Source organism: Emydura macquarii, unplaced genomic scaffold (assembly GCF_026122565.2).
Source record: "Emydura macquarii macquarii isolate MOO-44397 ecotype Brisbane River unplaced genomic scaffold, CSIRO-AGI_Emac_v2 contig_1451, whole genome shotgun sequence".
Taxonomy (NCBI): Eukaryota; Metazoa; Chordata; order Testudines; family Chelidae; genus Emydura; species Emydura macquarii.
The window spans coordinates 15,434,833-15,454,642 of NW_027131588.1; the positions used below are offsets into that span (position 1 = coordinate 15,434,833).

The 19,810-nt window shown below is 38.7% G+C and overlaps 1 protein-coding gene across 1 annotated transcript in view; it reads right to left on the reverse strand.

Annotated features, from left to right (window-relative positions):
- Positions 1-19,810, reverse strand: part of SUSD1 (sushi domain containing 1) — an 89,573-nt gene that overhangs the window by 60,563 nt on the left and 9,200 nt on the right. Inside the window, exons 3-10 of the mRNA XM_067553489.1 lie at positions 18,973-19,159; positions 17,469-17,624; positions 16,602-16,740; positions 14,972-14,985; positions 11,699-11,878; positions 7,171-7,350; positions 5,531-5,710; positions 3,498-3,677 (exon numbers count right to left, since the gene is read on the reverse strand). Of these exons, the coding sequence (XP_067409590.1) occupies positions 3,498-3,677; positions 5,531-5,710; positions 7,171-7,350; positions 11,699-11,878; positions 14,972-14,985; positions 16,602-16,740; positions 17,469-17,624; positions 18,973-19,159 (1,216 nt within the window). The remainder of the gene's footprint in view (positions 1-3,497; positions 3,678-5,530; positions 5,711-7,170; positions 7,351-11,698; positions 11,879-14,971; positions 14,986-16,601; positions 16,741-17,468; positions 17,625-18,972; positions 19,160-19,810) is intronic.

Below are 19,810 nucleotides of genomic sequence, written 5' to 3' on the forward strand. Positions count from 1 at the left end.
AAGTGACTCACCCTGTGACCAGGAATAGACATCCCATATGTTTAAGGATTCCAGCTGACAAGAAACCCCGTACGTGGGATTGGGGAAAGCACTGAGCTGCTAGGGTGCAACATGGGGGAGAAGAATACCTATCTGCAGTTTAAGAAGGTGTAGGGCTTACAGTTATGACCAAAAATTTTGCCTGGCTCTCAGGAGCATGTGAGGCCATCAAAAGCACTGGGAGGAAATTCTTAGGTGAGAAAGCCTGGTGAAATCTTATTGCAGGAAGTGGCAGTTAGTGAAGCTATCACTGTTGGGAGGGAAAATCTAAGGTAAAAGGCTGATTAAATTTGACAGATTCTAAAATGAAGGACTCACAGTTGATAAACAGTCATAGCCACACCGATAGGTCAAAATGCCTTTGTCAAATCAGAGCAACCCTTTGTTCTGGCAGGGAAAAAAGCTTTTATCTAAGAAACAACCCCCATATGCATGAAATGTTTTGTGTCTCTGTTTGAATTCTCATTGATTAGAGCATTAAAAGACAGGAGTTATCTGAAAACAAAAATGTTCATAGGGAAATGTCATTTTTGTCAAAGTGTTTCAATTTCACATTGTGAAATTTCATAATAAAACAAAAATGTCTGTTCACTTTCCGAAATTCTTGTTTTAGTTTTTGAAAATTAAAACCTTTTTGAACTTTCAAATTTTTCCCACTTTCTCCCCTTTTTGCCCACTGAATGGACAAGAAGGAATTATGTGTAGGATTGTTTTTATATAAACTTTTTCCTTTTCTTACTCTATAACTTTTCTAAACTTCCTCAATGCTGATCATGTTTTCTGCCCTCTAGTGTGGATATGAGTGTTTTTTTCCCCGTGGCAATGTGTTTGTTCCCCTCTGGCATAGTGTTTTATCATATTTATAGTACAGATAGCATGAAATGTCTTCCCTGAATCCATCTCTCCTCCAAATCCTTCAAGACACACCTTTGTTTCATGCCTACAAGAAATGGCATTATTGTGTTGCATTTTGTTGCAGCTCATATTTATGTAATTAAAAAAAACTTGAAAAAAGAAAATGTATATTTGTACATATAATCTCTATATTCTGAGAAGTATGCCCTTCCCCTCCTCCCTTTGCATGTTGGCTTGGATTTCAAGTTCTCTGGGTCAAGGCCCATTTCCATCTTTGTGTTTGTACAGTGCCTTGCACAACAATCCTGAGGCTGGAGCCCCTGAGTGCAATATCATCATCTATCTTTCTCTCTTAAATCTATATAACCTCCATTACTGTAATATCTGAGCGGCTCATAAACTTTAATGTATTCATCATCACTACTTCCCCCTAAGGCAGGGCTATTATCCCATTTTACAGATAGGAAATCGAGGCATAGAGAGGCTGTGTGATCTGTCCAAGATCACAAAGGGAGTCTCTGGCAGAGCAAGGAACTGAACTCCGGTCTCCCAAGGCTAGCGTTATCCATTGAGCCATCTTTCCTTTCAACATTCCAGACAAAGGGCCTGTAACAATGGTGCTACATGACTATGCTGCTATTTTGAAAAGTTGTGTCACAAAATTGCAGAGAAACAACATGAGGTGCACCTTTAGAAAGACCATTACAAAGGATGGTCAGCTCAAAACTCACATCACTATTACCACCAACATCCTAGAGCTCGAAAATCATGAGAGCAAAGAACCAACTGTATTTCCTCTAGTTTTTCAGTTTACTGTATGCATTCCGCAGTGCTTTGCATACGGTAATTTTCACTTCTATGTTTCTAGTCAGATTTACTTCCTAGTCTCATGCATTAGCATGACCTCAGCTTTTATATGCACTGCTCTGGAAGTCCACGTGGTCACCTTTTCCCTACATATTAACAATGCAGCCACTGATTTATAGATTTTCATAGATTCTGTTTTAGAGGTTGTTTGCTTTACTGCCAAGAAGTTACTTCTCATTTTATATACAACTATTTAATTTATGAATGTCTAAGTGATATAATGTTAATAGCTGTCACTGAAAAGATCTACTGATGAGAAACACCTGTATAATATTTAACAATTATTAAAATTCTAATTTTTTTTTTTTTTTAGATTTAAGATTTTATTTTTAATGGAAACTTCACTTAGATTTTGTTTTCTCTGGATAAAGACAAGTAAGTTGATTAGATGGGAGGAATCCACAATTTTTTGGTTTATCCAAATATCAAACTGTAATCATCAGTCCCAGCAGATACCAAATATGGTCTCTGAATACTGATGACTGTCTAGAAGAGAGACGCGGGAGTTCGCTGGGATCAGGGTGATGGGAAACAGCCAGAACAGAAGAGGGCATGGGGAAGTGTGCTGGGGGTGTCTTGATATTGCGACCAGGGATGCAGAAAGGATAAGGTGTCATTTAAGGTCTCTAGTGAGAAAGTGATAGGAAAGGTGGGATAGAAGGTCTCTGGGACTGGAACTGGGATAGTAGGAGGGAACCAAGGAGTGGGATGAAACAGAGTGGCAGGATGGGGGGGACTCTGTGAACAACATGATGAGTGAACTCAGGAGCTGATGGTAAGTCACTGGGTGCATGGCAGGGTGGCAGGACTCCCTCCTTCCTACCACTTCCTCCACAAGTCAGGAAAAGAGCAACAAGAACAGAAGGGACACCTCTCTATAACATGCACATGTGCGTGCACACACGTATACTCCCTCCCCCCTCCACATATGCATGGGCACGCACAGTCCTCAACAAACCCCTCACAGAGAATGGAAACAAATACTAGTTTTAAAAAGGAGTAACAGAGCAGTCCCGTTCCCACTTCACTCACACACTGGGACTACTTTTAACTTTTACTTCCTGTGATAAATCCAAAAAAATATCTCATTTTTGATTTTCCATAAAAGTGAAGTTGAAAGTAGCACCGTGAAAGCCTAGCTGGGGACTTGGACATGTTGGCACATTTCTAACACACATACACATTGTAAAGGAAAATATTTTTTACTCTGCTATTCCTTCTTGCCCTTTTACTTTTGAATATTTGTCGTCAGTCAAATGAAAGACAAAGAACAAAACATTTTAAGTTTTCATTTAAAATATCCAATGGGCCCTTTCCCCACCCTTCACAAAAGATACATTTTATCGTGTTATTAACACTACATGACATGATTATACCATATCATTTTCTTGTGTGGTTTGAAGTAATGCATCTGAAGTCTGCATGTATGGCACAACAACTTTTCTGTCCTACCTTCCTGCAGCTAGAATGCAACAAAAAAATCTGTGGAATCCTCTCAACACGAATGAAAAAGATTAAGGAGAGAGTAATTTTACACATTTCCACCTTGTTAAAAATAAACCTTTATAAGTTCTCCAATACTATGGGATGTCATATACTGGGTCCACAAACAATAATTTAGATCTGACCATGGGTGAAAGATTTTCACAGAATAAAGCTCAGGTTTGATCATTTTACTTAGTAGCAAATAAGGACAAGAAAGTAAGTTATGGTTCTTAGAGTAGCTCATACTCTACCTGTGCATGTTAAAGTACTTTTTACCCAAACACCTTCTTCTGTGCAAACTGAAATATTATTTCCTCCAACATAGTCAAATCCCTCCTGACATGAATAGTGCACCACACTGCCAAGACTTGAACTGGGATTCCACAGCAGTTCAGCATGTTGTATCGTTGGAGGAATGCCACAGTCTACCTCTGCAATGAAAAACAACAGAAAGTTCACATGTTCAGATTCCTTGGGATATAAGCAGTTTTCAAATAAGTTACTCTGCACTAACTTGTGACAAATTTTACATGTAATTAAGGGTCATGCTCTTTTTAAAAAGGAGACGAAGTGCGAGCCCAATTGTGTGCCTACATTCACATATGTAGTGTGCCAGAATGCACATGCAAACAACTGATTTGTCATCTGCACTCTGTCACTGAATTTGTGCATGTAAATAGAAGGATCAGAATGGGATGACTACAACCAGTGAAAAAGGATGCAGGAAAAAGGATCATACCCTCAGAGTCAATGTAAAGCCAGCTATTGTCAGAAGTCACTCTCTCTCTGACCTGAGAGATGCTCAGCACCAACAGTTCCCAGTAACGTCAATTATATTAAACACAGTTTTTCTATTTAATTATGTCTCTCATTCTATTTAAATGTTTTGGTACCAGGGGTTTCAACAGACTGGCAATGCAACTAAAGGGAGTTTCACTGCAATTACAACAAGAAAAATGGAGGAAAGTAGTTATTTGTCAAAAAGCATATTCTCAAAGGGTATTTCTTAACATCCCTCTCAGTTTTAATTAGGTTATTCATTCCATGAAGTCCACTTCCCCTTAAGTTTTCTGACTTCTTTTGTAAGTTATTCTGTAGTTGTGCATGACTTTTTCTCATTTTAATGAGAATTATTGATTAATTACATAGAACCTTAAGATCATCTAAAAGGCATCATTACTGAAACAGAAATTTCATTTCCTCTGAAAGTCATCTGTAACCTCAAATGAGTGTTAATATGCATTAGTGAAACATCTTTAAGCTTCGCATTGCTTCTTTTTTATTCAGACCTTTTTCAAATGAGCCAAAGGTATCAGAGCTATTTCTTTAAAATTTCTCCATTATTCTATTTATACTTGTGCAGTCCAGAGAAAGGCTTTTTCATTTTAAACCCACTGATGCAACTCCTAGGGTTAAATTCTGCACTTTTGCCTCCCACTGTAAACTCCCACTGGCCATCTTTGCCTGAGAGTGGACTACAAATTCAGGCCCCTTAGTTGTGGATGATCACAGTTAAGGTTTTGATCCTACAAAGATTTATATACCTAGTAAACTTTACACACTGTGAGTAGTCATATTGACTTCAATGTAACTACACAAAAGATTAAGGCCTGTGAAGCTACAGCAGTCACAGGCACATTTCCAGTCTTTACAGAAAACAAACTGGCATTATACGGTAAAAGAGCATCATCATCTGCAATAGACAGCAAATAATGATGGACAATCTTAGAGATGCTCTGTAACATCTCTACCCAATGGCGCAAAGGAGTGCATTGTTCAATACAAAAACTGAAGTCTAAAACATCTGTTAATCTTGTGCTACATTATTACAATGGCAGTCTATAAATCTAGATAATAACACTGTTTATAAACATCTCCTCTTAGGGCTAATTTTTTGATAAAGAAAATCCCTTCAGGCCGAAACATGCTTTCTGCTCTTCTATATGCTAAAAAAATTCCTTGGCTTTTAAAATTAAATTTTGCAGATCACAAATTCGTCATGCAGACTCGGTGGTTTTGCCAATTTATTTTAAAATAAAAAATGAAACTGACATGAAGGCAAGGGAAGAATCTGGCCATAACATTCTGTTGTAAGTTAGACTAGTGGTTACATTTTTTAGAACTGTCATGTATGTGTGTCTTGTAAGCCTGATATCTCCATATGTTGTTGATTAACGCTACAAAATAAATCAGAACAGGTTTTTTTTCCTTCCACCTATTCTAGTTTTGGCACATACGTTTGAAGCTGACTTTAGAACATGTCTACATTTCATTACATTCTTACCTTTACATATTAGAGCTGGCATTTCCCAGGATCCATTATAAATACAACGTGACGTATTCCTCCCATTTATACGGTGGAATCCCTTTTTACATTCGTAGTGCACTACACTCCCCAGCTGAGAAATATTGTTCCAAATCATGTCTGCGTTGGGGATTAATGGAGGTCTGCCACAGTCTGTTGCTGGAAGGGATCAAAAACAATTTTTATGAAAAAATGTTTGCTATTCAGTGTTAAGAAATTTGTTAATGTAGTTACTGAAAATGACCTCTTAGGAGTATATGAAATATAAAATCCATTAGGAAAGACAAAACTGCACTGTAAAAATGGTATTACGAGTTTCTTCTCAATGATTCCATTTCATCAAAAAAACAATATTTCTACTTCTAAACCAAGAACTAACTGCCAGCTTTGCACACACAACTTTGGATCTGAAAGTCGGCCTAGGTTCTTTCCTTCTTGTGCATCACCATAAGCAATAACGATTCTGCTGGTTACCATCTGCCATCAGTTAGGCCTCTGCATCATTACAGTCTTTTTAATATGACCCTGCAATTGAAACATCATTAACAAGTCTGTGGATATCCAAGCCAAAACAGAATCCAGTTCCTTGCCCCAGAGCTGTTTTGGTTCTGCAGCCATATCCAGAGCAAAAAGCAGTAAAACAAAAACTTATTTTTGTCACTACAGATACAGACTTGGGGACACTCGAGAGAAAGATCTGTTAGAAATAAAATTCAATTATTAGTAGGGTTGGAAGATCTGTATTGGTAACTGTCGGTAAACATCCATTTCACACTACACATACAAACCGAAGACAAAATATTTCCAGTGACTGTAATTGAAATTCAAAGATAGACAAAGTAAGAAAAACAGCAAGGGTCCTGTGGCACCTTAAAGACCAACAAATTTATTTGGGCACAAGCTTTCATGGGCAGAAACTCACTTTGTCGGATGCTCAAAGTGGAAACTTCAGTTTGGTAGGTATATATACACGTGCAAGGATGGGTGAGTTACATCACAGTGAGGACGGCAAGTGTTAATGAGATAAATTCAATCAGGGTGGATGAGGCCATTCACAACAGTTGATGAGGTGGTGTGAATGTCTAAAGAGGGAACATTATTTTTTGCAGTAGGCTAGCCACTCTCAGTCTTTATTCAGACCTAGTGTAATAGTCTGAAAGTAAGAAAAATGCTACTTGAGAACTGGATTTGAGTAAAAATCCAGTGATTCAAACTTTTGAATTAGGTTGGTTACAAATGGACTAGTGAATGAACAGTAAAAACAGGAATGATTTGTTGATTTAAGGATATTTACTTTGGTTATTTTGACATGTGGTATTAATAATTTGTGTTTTAACCGTTTGCAATTTTTAACTTTTTGAATCTCAAGATCTGTCATTAAATAATTGTCTGACACAACTTCCCACAATTGTGAACATTTAAAATCAATGAAAATCTTTTTAAAAAACACTTAAAATCAATATTGATATTATCTATCAAAATTAACTGAATTCTGCCAAGCCTAATTATTAGTCACTTTTCAGAATACAGCCATATTTTAAGAAACTCTTGTTTGAATTTGAAATGAAGGGTCTTTAAATCTGCGAGAAAAGAACAGAAATCTGCACTGAAACATTTACCTTTGCATGCACCAGTGATATTTTCCCACTTCTGAATTATTGTGCATTGTGAAAAGTTCTTGTCTCCACTAAAATAAAACCCTTCACTACATTTATAGTACACCGTGCTTCCTAGAGTTGTGGAATTGTCCCAGATCATTTCTGCATGTGGAATCCATAAAGGTCTGCCACAGTCTATTTCTGGGGGGAGAAAAAAAGAAGAAAAATTGACAATGAAACAAGTCAAGACATATCACAGGGTTTAAAGAAAAGATGCTAATTGTTTCATCAAATGTCACTTCACTTGTTTACTCCCTGACAGCATCATTATTTATTTGTATTATCACAGCACTTAGGAGCCCCAGGTCCAGGACCATACTCTGCTAGTTGCTGTACAAACACAGATAAATAATAATAATATCAGCTTTTGAGATGCAGGAATTTAGTTTGTACAGTTTCTTGCACACTGGGCTCTAATCTTGGATTAGGGCTCATAGGTTCTACTGCAATACACATAACAAACAACAATATAGTATTCCATGATGGACTAGAAATGAGATGTCATAGGTGTTGTAATAATGCTCACTCTGCAATATGGTAACACCTTGTTATATAGGGAGAGCTGATAACTATATTCCTGTATAATATCTCTTTAAAGAAATCACTGTTGTAATGATTATTGTTTTGTTTCTGGTATTTACATGGCCAAGGATTTGTAAACCTTCCTAAATACTTCCTAAATAAACAAACAGTAAAGAAAAAAAAATCCCATGATGGAATCACGGGAAAGTAAGAAGCACAGCATAACCAATTAACAAGAAGGCTCTCCAAGTAACGTTTAACAGTTGGATCTATTGCTAATGTCTTCCAATAAGAGTCTCAGGTCTCCCATAAGGTATTTGTTCCTTTAGATATTTCTGTTGTCAGCAACAGTGGTTACAGCATCCAGATACTCTGCCTGGCTCTGCCCGAGCCCTAGTTTGGGTTAGAGCAACCTAATGGCTAATCTAGAAAAATTCCTAATGATGCTCAAAGAGTGTTTGCTCCTGTCAACACCTCCTCCACCAGCGACTGCACAGGCGGTGCAGGAGCCAGCTATGACAGCTCCACATTAGGGAAATCTTTAGGTAGGGAGATGTGGGTAGTTTCTACTCCCTTTGTAGCATCCAAATAGCACAAAGACCATGGGGACAGGACTGAGAATCTAGTTTTTGGGGTATACAATTACTTTTATTCCAGACAGAGGAGAGATTTTTCCATTCCAGTCAACATGTTGTTTTGATGATCTCAACATCTGAAAAATTATAAAAGCATCCAAAAGGTTTGCTTGCCACAGCCAGTATATTTCATTCAGGCTTTGAAAAGAACAAGCTGCTTTAGACCAGGACAAGAAGGAATCCTGGAGGAAAATTTCTATGGGTTATTCAAGTCTCCAAGAGATAATTAAAAAATAAATGTGGTAATGACTTCAAATTGGTTCACTTACTCAGCAATTTTGCTGAGCTTCATAATAAAATGATGGAATTAAAATAATAAAAGAAAAGATCAAGTTAATGGAAGAATATAAATGAAGCTAAAATACAGTGTGAAATCCAGAGTGAATCCAACACTACTATTCAGGATTACACTTTATTTAGCTAAAAAATGAACAATGGAAAGCTATATTAAGAATTAACCCTTATTTTTCCTCAGGCTCATGGATGAAGGCGAGGAGAAAACTTAAACTATTCATTGAAAAATGTGCTTAAAGTAATTTTGAAGTTGTACCAGAAACAGATAAATAGAAAAATTAGATAAAGTTCACAGAATCATGACCAAAACAACTTACAGTATAACCTTTAAGTGAAATTTTTAAAAATATATAGTAATGGAGAACAATCCCACTATGAAAGTTATCTGTCTGTCTCTACCTTGGTAAACATGTATGTGCTTTGAAACACTGAATAAGCTTCTCTTCCAGAACTACTGATTTACTAGCAAAATGTTCAATCTCAGAGCCTTCAGTCTGAGACTACATTATTGAAGCAGAATAATATGTGATGGTCTTAAAAAAAAAAAAAAAAAAAAAAAACCAACAAAAACCACCCTCCTCTCCCCTCCCCAAAAAATTAAATACATTAAAATCAGTAAGTGAGGTTTCGGACAGGAGATACTATAAGCAAGCCTTGCCTCAATCTGTCCACCATATCCAACAAGATTGAAAAGTAGAAGTGAGAGAGGTGTGTTTTCTGTCTATGTAAATCAATCAAGTGCTCTTTAGGTTTCTGAACCCTGAATTAAAAGGAAGATATTGAGGCAGACTCCAAAAACAGAGGCACTTTTAGACCGTTAGACTGAAAAACTGGCTAAACACATTCACGCACAGACTAAACTTGGTACCAAAGAACAGAAGAACTACCTATGCAGAATCAGTTCTATGAGATATTAATCCTGTAATGATTAGGGAAGTGCAGCTGTGCCAAGCTGAAGACTGAGTAAAGTTGATAATTAAGCATAAAGTAGTATCAATTTAACAGTGAGAATTAATAAAGATCCTGTGAGTGGCTACAAACTGGAATTTGGTCAGATAAATTCTTTTTTGTTTACTCTCGTTTTTCACCTTAATATGAACGTGACAGGCCACATCCCTCGACTCATTAAAAAAAAAGTGTGTGTATGTGAGGGGGGTGGGGGGGCGGGCTTTATACCAAATAATGAATGATTTATACCAAATAATGAATAATGCTCACATAGTTACTGTTAGCCGACAACAGTCTAGACCTGTGATTTTTAAGGGGATCATAAGTGATAGTAACGCTTACATTTCTAAACAGTATCAGCATTGGATTGCGGGGCTGAGCCAGAAGAGCGAGCAATAACACCAGGCTGGAGTTGCAACACCTTCCCAGGGACAGCTTAGTTAGGAGGGCTGCTATTGGTCAATCTTAGAGCCTAAAAGGATATATCTACACCAGTGATTCCCAATCTGTGGCCGCGGGGGCTTTCAAAGTGGCCCGTGGCACCCCTTCAGCTGGCTGCAGAAGGGAACTGTCGCCTAAGGACCCAGGCGGAGCGCATTGCCGTGTGGCTACAAGACCAGTGCATGCTCCTTGCTACAGCCAAAGGGACAGGAGATCAGCGCTCTCCTCCCCCTGGCTGTTGCAGGGAGCACGACAAAGTGCTTCTCCTGGGTCCATAGATGCTGGGGTCCCTGCTGGAGCCAGAGGGAGAGGAGCACTGATCTGTTCCCCTGGCTGCAGAAGGGAACCACTGCCTAGGGACCCATGTGGAGTGAACAGAGATATAGGACTCATGCAGTTTCCCTGCTGCAGCCAGGGGGATGGGAGATCAGCTGAACTCCTTCTGTCTGGCTGCGCAGGGGGAGGGGACGGAAGGAGGCTGCTGGCAGAGCAATCAGGACCCACCATTCTTGAGGAGAGGCAGGACTTTAAAAATCAGTGCCTTCTGGTTTGGCCTGCTTTTAGCAGCCCACCACCATGACTTAGCTGCCAGGCCATGTGCTTCAGTGTGTAGTGACAGTCACTCATCTACACCAGTGCTTTGTCTGTGAGTGTGACGCATACTGTGAGTCATTTGTAGGTGTAAAATAGTGAACGTAAAAATGAGCACAGTAATTCCTGGTTTACAACCAGATGTTGCAAATGCTGAGACATGTAAATAGCGTCAATCATATGAGGAGCCCCCTACAAGTGAATTGAACTACACATTTGAGTAACTTTATTCACATACATAAACACTTGCAAGATCTGGCTCTATGCCACATGAGATCCTTAGTTTGTATTAAACCACAGAAATATTTTCCTGCATCTTCCAGTATAACTGGGTTTATTTTCAATATTTGCCTTTAGCAAATCCAAACAAAAAACAACAACATTTAGGTGCCAAAGAATCAAAAAGTGAAACTGACTAGCCTAGTTTCATTACCAAGCTGAACAAAACACAGAAAAAAAGGAAACAAACAGTAGCAAAAGTAGATTTAGGCCCAGATTTTAAAAAAGGTATTTAGCGTTGCTGCACTCATCTTTCCAACACCTACCTGATTTAGGAGCCTACATCTCATTTTCAAAAAGGATCTAGGCACTTAGGAGTCTAAATTCCATAGTCAGTAGGATTTAGACTCCTAAGTGCCTAAATCCCTTTTGAAAATGAGATGTAGGCTCCTAAATCATTCAGTGGTTGTGACACTGAGCACAGCAACACCTAAATACCTTTAAAAAGCCTGGGCCATAGTGCCAGATTTCAAAGTGGTGTAAATCAGCAACTGAGATTTACATCAGCTGAGAATGGAACACTTGGTTTTTTAAAGTCCTTTAGTTTTTATATTCCATGGTCTTTTTAGCAACACAAATAAGAACGCTATTTATGTTGGCTATCTACATATGGCTTTTACGTTGTGAGTGCCCTTTAAATGCTGGTAGAGTCTACAGATGGAATTCTCAACCAGGCAATGGCGAATTCTCGTTGATTGTCTCTGCGTGGTGACCACTACTGCTGGTTATTTCTGAAATAATTTCTATCATCTGGATATCTATATGTATATTTTCTTTACCTTTGCACACCAGATCAGCACCTTCCCATTGTCCTTTGGCATTACAAACTGCGGTTTGGTTACCACTTTCAATAACATAACCATGTAGACAAATATAAGCGACTTCACTTCCATAAGTGGTCCTCCTTAGAGGAGCTGAATATGCATTCGAGACAGAAGGTGGGACCCCACAATCCAGAGCTACAAGCAAAGATGGGAGCGGGGGATGGGGTCAGAGAAAAACCAAACAAGGACATTAGACAATGGGAGAACATAAATTACAGAATAATGATTACAGAATAAGGTCTTTCCATTTAAAACAAGAATCGAAATGAGTTCACATTTTTAAAAGCACATGCTCTGCTACACATTGTTTGAAGTGTAAAACAACCCATTGTATTGAATCTGCATTACACAAAGGTATAAAACACAGAAGGTGGCACCAAAAAAGTCCATCTCTTTGATCCAATGCCCAGCACTTATTTAGCGTAAGCCTTTAAGAAAAAGACACTACCGTGTTTAGGTTTGAATCTGTTAAGAATGCAACAGACCTCCCTCATTTCTTCCTGGACACTACCACCACACAGAAAAATGCCCCCTCCCCTCACCGAGCTATGCTGTAATTTCATTGCAAGTCAATTCTGATCATTAACTCCAAAGGGAAGTTATAGCCTTCCAAGACAAATTACATCCTCATCCATGTGTTTAAATCAGAAAGAACAAAAGGACCTGTGTCGCTTAAAATATCCTGATGTGAAACCTTCTTCTCTGTTTGTACAGCACCTTACACAAGGGGGTCCTGGTCTGTTATGAGGGCTCCTAGACTTTGCAGTAATACACATTAATAATAAAAGCAGCAGCATGGAATCAAGGCCTGGTGTGAGACCTGGCAAAGTTGAACTAACATCCACCGTAAACTCGATCATCAGAGAAAATAAACCGTAAAGTCATCATATGAAAATACTTTTAAATCTAGCTTTGGAATAACATGGTCTTCCTGAGTAGGAAGAGATCGCACTCGGTTGAGGAATCCTCTCATATTTGATACGGTAAAAGAGTCACCAGTGGTGTTGTGGGGGTTTAAAAGCATGTTTTAAATGGCTACATTACTTATAAAGGAAGAAGCCAGGGCTACTATTCAGAGACTTGATGATTTGTCTAACAAAAAAGTCTTACTGGCAGTTCAGGAAGGGACATTTGCAATAAAAAGCGGAAATAGTTCATCTTCAGATTCTGAACAATTATGTCAGGAAAAGGCAACTCTTGCTAGTGAAACAAGCTTTTACCAAGAAATGGACACCACAAGTTTGTGTTCAGAAAAATCATGGATAGACTAAATAGAAAACAATTTATTTTCGGAGGGAGGGAGGGGGGGGATGGAAGGAAGGAGACATGGCAGAAATGTACTGGATAAAACCATATTCTAAGGAAATGGGAAGGAGCTCATCTGGGATATGTTAATAGGAGCAATAAACACATTTTGCACAGAGTTAAAAGCCATTTATTGTTTAAAGCTCCAACATGGCAATAAGCACCTTGTGGGTGGCAGGAGACTGCCAGCGCAGAGCTCATTGCAGGATCAGAGCCTTAAAATGCATCCTGAATATATTCAACTTTATCTCTGTAGTATGGCCGTCTTACCCGGCCGGGTCGCTGTGGCCCTCCTTCGGGTCCAGACTCCGGAGGAGGCCACAGCGCCTTCCTACAATCTCTATTATTCAGGTTCTCAGGGGCTAGCTCTCAGTAGTAGTGCTATTTTATTTCAGTGAATCACTGAATGTTAACCCCACCCCTGAGCTGGTATGCTGTTAAGCTCAAACAACTAAAGAAAAAAGACTTTTGACTAAAAGCAAGATACCAGATGTGTCAAAAACACTGCTCAACAGTGTTAATAAAGCCAAATGCGCTGGCATTTCACTGGAGCTGCCCCCACAACCGGGGCTTTCTTTGAGTTGACTGTAAGACAGGACCAGCATATACCATTTTTTTTCTTTTTTGTTGAAGCTCATTCTTTGTTTATTTTTCTTTGAAAAAAATTGTGACTGTGATTACAGATCTCCCATGTGATACTATTGCCTTACATTTTGTTATGTATAACAATCGACAATTTTATCTTCAATTGCCTGGAGTTTTTTTGTTTTTCTGTCCTAAAAGTTACCCCTACTGTTTATACCTCACCTTTTCCAGCTGCATTGCTGTTAGCATCTTTTTTCTTAAGACACGAACAAGGTGCCTACTTGTCCCGGAAAATGAAACACAGATCAGAAACCAAAAAGGCTGCTCTGTTTTGAGGTAAAAATCTCACTTACATTCACTGACACTCTTTAGGAACTGAGCCTTCTGCTTCCTCCTACTTGCTGCCAAGTAGCACTTGAATTTTCACATACCCAATGACAGGATGCTCAAGTTATTCCGGGAAATATAGAATCCTGCATTAGTAAGTAACGATATTTTACTGTGAAATCTGATAGAGCTGGTTATTCTGTCACTAATGCCAAGTGGAAATCATTAATGATTTCCATGAGATGCCATTTGTTAACAAGATCTGATGGCAGCCCAGTTCCACAGAAATCTTTTGTAGGAGGTTGCTCAGAGTCTTCTTCCTTCCTGGAGACAGTGGAGTTATTTGTGGAGAGATCACAGGTGGTTTGACACTCTATAAACAGCTCCAGGGATGCTGAGAAGAAGCCCCAACATATCTTTAGAAAAATTGATGGCTTCCTATTAAGTCAATGACACCTTCTAGTTTCACAGTCTTTTACACAGACAAGAACATTTGTGACGCACGTATGCAAAATGCCCAAGAGACCTTGAATACTTTCTGGGCCATAGACCACATTACACAATGTGTTAAAATGTCAGTGCAGGGCCAGTTTCATCACTCAAAATCACTGTACATTAATGTCAAGTGACATTATTATTCCTAATTGCAGTTAAATAAACCTGCCATTAATACACACCCATATATGTGAGCCATCAGAGTACACTAGCATGAGCTGCTCCTCAAAAATCTAGACCAAAATAGAATAAATCACGGGCTGCATTTTGTATTACATTACACATTGGCACGAACATCATAATTTCTTAGGCTAGCCTTGCCAACATTTTCAAGTTCAAGTTCACCTGCAGATTAGGAAAAAGAATAATTGGTCATGCTTTTTCGAGACCTGCAAGCTCTTGAGGAGGAAAATATTCTGTCATTCTAGGTGGTGCGCTGCTCTGTTGTCATTCACATAGAGGTTTTGGTGGTTTTTTTGGTTCTTTAGGATTGCAAACCTGTGGAGTCCATCTCACCTTTACAGCTTAACATAGAGGGTTCCCAGACTTCATCTTCAGTGCAAACAGAAATCTTTTCCCCTTCGCTGTAAAAGCCTTCTTCACACTCATAACGAACCTCACTCCCCAGCACGGAGGTGTAGTTCCCTATGATGTGTCCATGTGTGATCTCAGGAGGGTGGCCACAACTAATTTCTGCAAGCATATGAAAGAGAAAACAATTGCAGCAAAAGCATAGATTTAAAAAATAATCTGTCTAGGGCCATGTATTGTCATTTTAAGCTGATTACTCTATTTTCCCAAGTGATTCCACTTATGAGGCCGGAAATCTTCAGTCTCTCACCACATTCTGATCTAACCAAATAGCATCTGAGACTGTATGAGACACAGAGGAACCTATTAAGGAACAAGTATATTGCACAATTATAACTACCACAGCAACTAAAAAAGACCAGGATGGTTCAAGGAACCTTGAATTTCCTCTGATGGTCATGCTTCCATTTCTTGAAGTGAGCCCCAGTTAGTTATCACCTCGCTGGGGGAAAATGGGTGAAGGGAATCTGATGTGCATGGTTTCAAGAGGAGATCAAGACCCTGTTTGATATCTGGAGTGAGAAGAGAATTCAGAATTATTTGAATTTGGCCAAACGTAATCAGGTTTACCAACAGGCCTTTTGATTGCCTTGCAGAGGACAGGACCTAGTGGACTTCAGAATCAAGGTACAATGAGGAAATAAAGGGTGTGGTACAAGAAGTGAAGAATTCAATCAACATCTCTGTCCAGCCGGACACCAACACCACAGAACCAGTGAACCCTGAGGATGGTGTGGAACATGAGGTGCCAATAGAAGGAGGAGAAGGAAGATGGGGCTACCAGGATGGCTTGGCCACAGAATGAGAAAAACCCTGATTCAGGTATGGAGATGTGTCTTTATGAATGCATGTTTTGGGCCATCAACAAGGCCATGGGTGAGGTGCTGGAACACGACTCTGGCTATTGCTGGTAGAAAGACTCATGGATTCTAAGGCCAGATCATAACCATCGAGGCAGACCTCCTGTATAATGAGGCCATAGAACTTGTCTGACATAATTCCTGTTAGCACTATAGCATATCTTTTAGACAAAATATCCAGCTCCAATTTATAAATTTCCAGCAATGGAGAATCCACGACAACTGTTGGCAAATTGTTCCAATGTTCATTACACTGACTGCTAAAAATTGCACCTTGTTTCTTGTTGGAATTTGTCCAGCTTCAACTTCCAGTCATAGAATCTTGTTATAGTTTGTCTCTATGTTGGGTTTGTTGTAGCGATAACAGAACTATCCTCCAAAAGGGGATAGAAATGATTTATGTTTTTAATTTTGCCACAGCAAGTATTCAGCCACTGACTGATTGTTAATTAGCAACATTCGCCCAGCCTCCTCCACCAAGAATTAATCGATCACAAAAATAAAAGTACTTCTGAGAGCCTATATCTGTTGTCAACCCTATCATCCAAGCATCAATGAGACATGTTGAATTTGCAAAAACAAAAAAGGTAACACAGAGAATTACAACCCTGGAAACTCAGAGCAGGTATCATGATGGATCTGAATGTATCTGCTAGCATGAATCACATCCATAGGCTCTCATCTTTGCAAAAAAAGAGTTCCCAGCTGGATGAAAAAAATCTGCCTCTTTTTCTGGTCTATATCCTTTCATACAGTAGCACTTGTAGCTTCCAACAGTGTTCACACACCATCCTCTGGCACCACACAGACCTGACACCTGACACTCATCTATATCTGGAAACGAATCAAATGTTACAATCTTTATAAGTGACTTTATTTTGAGGGCCCAATCGTGCAATGTACCAAATGTATTCTAGAAGGTGTGAAGTGCTCTCAACTCCTGCTAGCCTCACCGGGAGATGAAGGGGCTTATCAACTTCCAGGAGGTGCTCTGCACCATACAAGACTGGGCCCTTACACACAAAAATCTGTATCTTTACAATCAGTTTTAGCTACTACATGGCTAACAGACATTATAGTCTCCAGTCTTATTTCATACCACTGACCAGGAAACCCCCAGCAGTATCTGTATTTCTAATCAGTTAAATCTGAACAGTCACTGTGCCATGGAAGTCCACACTTTAGCTGACAAATATTCCACAGTAAACAAACAAACAAAAAATTACATAGAAGAAATATCATCCTATTTTATTAATTTCTGATTTTGTTTTGCCAGTAAGGCTTTTGCACAAACAGAGCTTTATACCAATATTTTAAATTAACAGAACAAGAAAGAGCAGAAAAGAACAGAAATCACAATGGGATTAACTCTCAATAATGAGAGTTAGATGCAAATGTTTGCAAAATTAGGATGTAGGTTAGGTGCAAGTGACCAGTAATTGCTTTTATGTACTTCAAAAATAAAATCTTAATGTGATTGCAAAGAAATATCCATGTTTGTCAAAGACAATAGATTATGAAGTCCCAGATCCCTAGCATGTGAGCCTGGTTGCTGTATTTACCTGTACAGTGTGTGCCATCATTGGGAATAAATGTCTTGTTATTATTAGAGGGATGGTATCCTTCAAGACAAATGCAGTAAAAACTTCCATGTGTATTATGACATGATGTGTGCTCGCCACAAATCTTGCTAGCTCCAATCTGGCATTCATCTTTATCTGTTGGCATATTCAAAACATGTCAGATTAAAAATCAAATTGAATCGGTCATTGTCAAGCAGTCAGACTTCTCCTGACCATGTTTTTTTTTCTAGTTTGTTAATTCTGTAAATAATTACCTGTCAGCTACAGTACTTTGCAACTATTGTTCTAATACATCCTATAGTCATTGTCACTGGATGTCACTTACTGTTCCATCCACATGTGACACAATATTAAAATGGAGAAAAGGTGAGTGAGGTCATATCTTTTACTGAACCAACTTCTGTTGCTGAGAGGCAAGCTTTCAGGTCTATACAGCTCAAAAGCTTGTCTTTCACCAACAGAAATAAAAGATATGATCTTACCCACCTTGTCTCGCTAATATCTTGAGACCAACACAGCTGCAACAATACTGCAAAGATTAAAGACAGTGCCAACTTAAAAATTATACATTGGAAACAAACATATATTTATTTACATAAATTATTACCACCACCTTTGAATATTAGAACTGAAAGAGTTTTAAAAACCATCATCAACCATTTTCAGCTGAGAGAACTGGAAAAATAAATAAATAAAAAATCAGTAAATCCATCTGAATTTTGCTTATAGTTAGTTTCATTTTCTGGTCCTGAGTGAACTAATGATTGGGATGCAAAAGATAAATGGGAGTATTTGTTTTTAAACTTCCACTGGAATTGTATTTTTAAAAAACACTTAGGTAAACATTTATGTCATTAGGTCTTATGAAAAAAATATTTATTTTACAAACCAGATTTTTTTTTATCAAGTTTAAGTTGACAGTGTATTTGAGTCAAATGTCTTAGAATTAAAAAAACAAGGTAAACACACTGTCACCAGTATTTATTTATTTATGGGGGGGCGGGGGAAGTGGGGGAAAGATGATTTGTAGCCACTAAATTAACACCTACTTTAAATGCAATAATGATGAAATCCAACCCAATACCCCTTACCCTTCTCATTGTTAACAGTTTTGAAAAAAGCATCTGTCGGCATTCTAGGTTTTGGAGCAGTTGCCAGTTAAGAACATAGCTCTTATTCTAAGAGCTCAGCGTCATCATCCAGGATCAAATATTTTGGTAAGGGCTTGTCTCTGCTGTCTGTTCATGTGCGGCTACCCAGGAAAACTGTAGCGCTTTAGCCGGCCACACATTAATTGGTCTGGCAGACCAGGCTGCCCCACACTGAAAGTTCCACAGTGCACTTTGACAGTATGCCAAAGTATCATCATCATTGCAGGCTAGAGCGTTGTTGATTTATACCCTGGCTTGCTGTGCCATAACAGACCATGCACACAAGCCCTAAGATTGTTAAAAATTGCACATACTCATAAAACATAGCCTACCTTGGCAATGAGTCCTCCCATTACCCACAAATCCATAGTTACAGATGCAGATACTTTTGCCTTCTTTTTGATGACACGTGGCATTAGCATGGCAAGTGGCACAGACATCTGGGATTGAACTATTTTTTGCAGCTTGAAGAAAACAAAGATAGTTACAAAAATGCCAAAAATTTAGTTTGTGGATCAGCTCAATGGATTGGCGATCAGCATTTACAATTTAATACACAGTTAAAACTTTAAATTGAATCCTTTGAATGGAAATCAAGTCCCAAATCACCTCCTAGTTTGAAGCAAAATTTGCCCATTTTAAACAGCCCAAAACTGGGAGAAATGAGAATGAGCTGAACTTCACAGCACAAGGAACATGACATTACATAGTCATTGCTGAATGAGACTAGCTGGGCACAATCCAGTTAATAATGTGTATGAGTTTCACATTTAAACCAAGTTGTGTAAACCCAGTCATGTTACAAAATGAATTCATAGCGTTGCATTACTTTTTGTTTCAGAAGGTGGAGGAAGTAACGAGGGTAACCGACATTTTAGATTCGATTCTGACTAATAGGGAAGGATTGGTTATGCATCTGAAGATTGACAGCCATTTGGGTGAAAGCGATCATGAAATGAGAGACTTCATGATTTAAGGAAAGAAAGGAGTGAAAACAGCACAAGAAGGATAATGGACTTCAAAGAAACCAGACTTCAACTAACTCAGAGAACTGGCAGGTAAGGTAGAAGTTCAGGAGAGCTGGCAGTTCCTCAAAGAGAGGATATTAAAGGCACAACAGCAAACTATCCCTATGCGAACAAAAGATAGAAAGAAGAGTAAGAGGCCAAT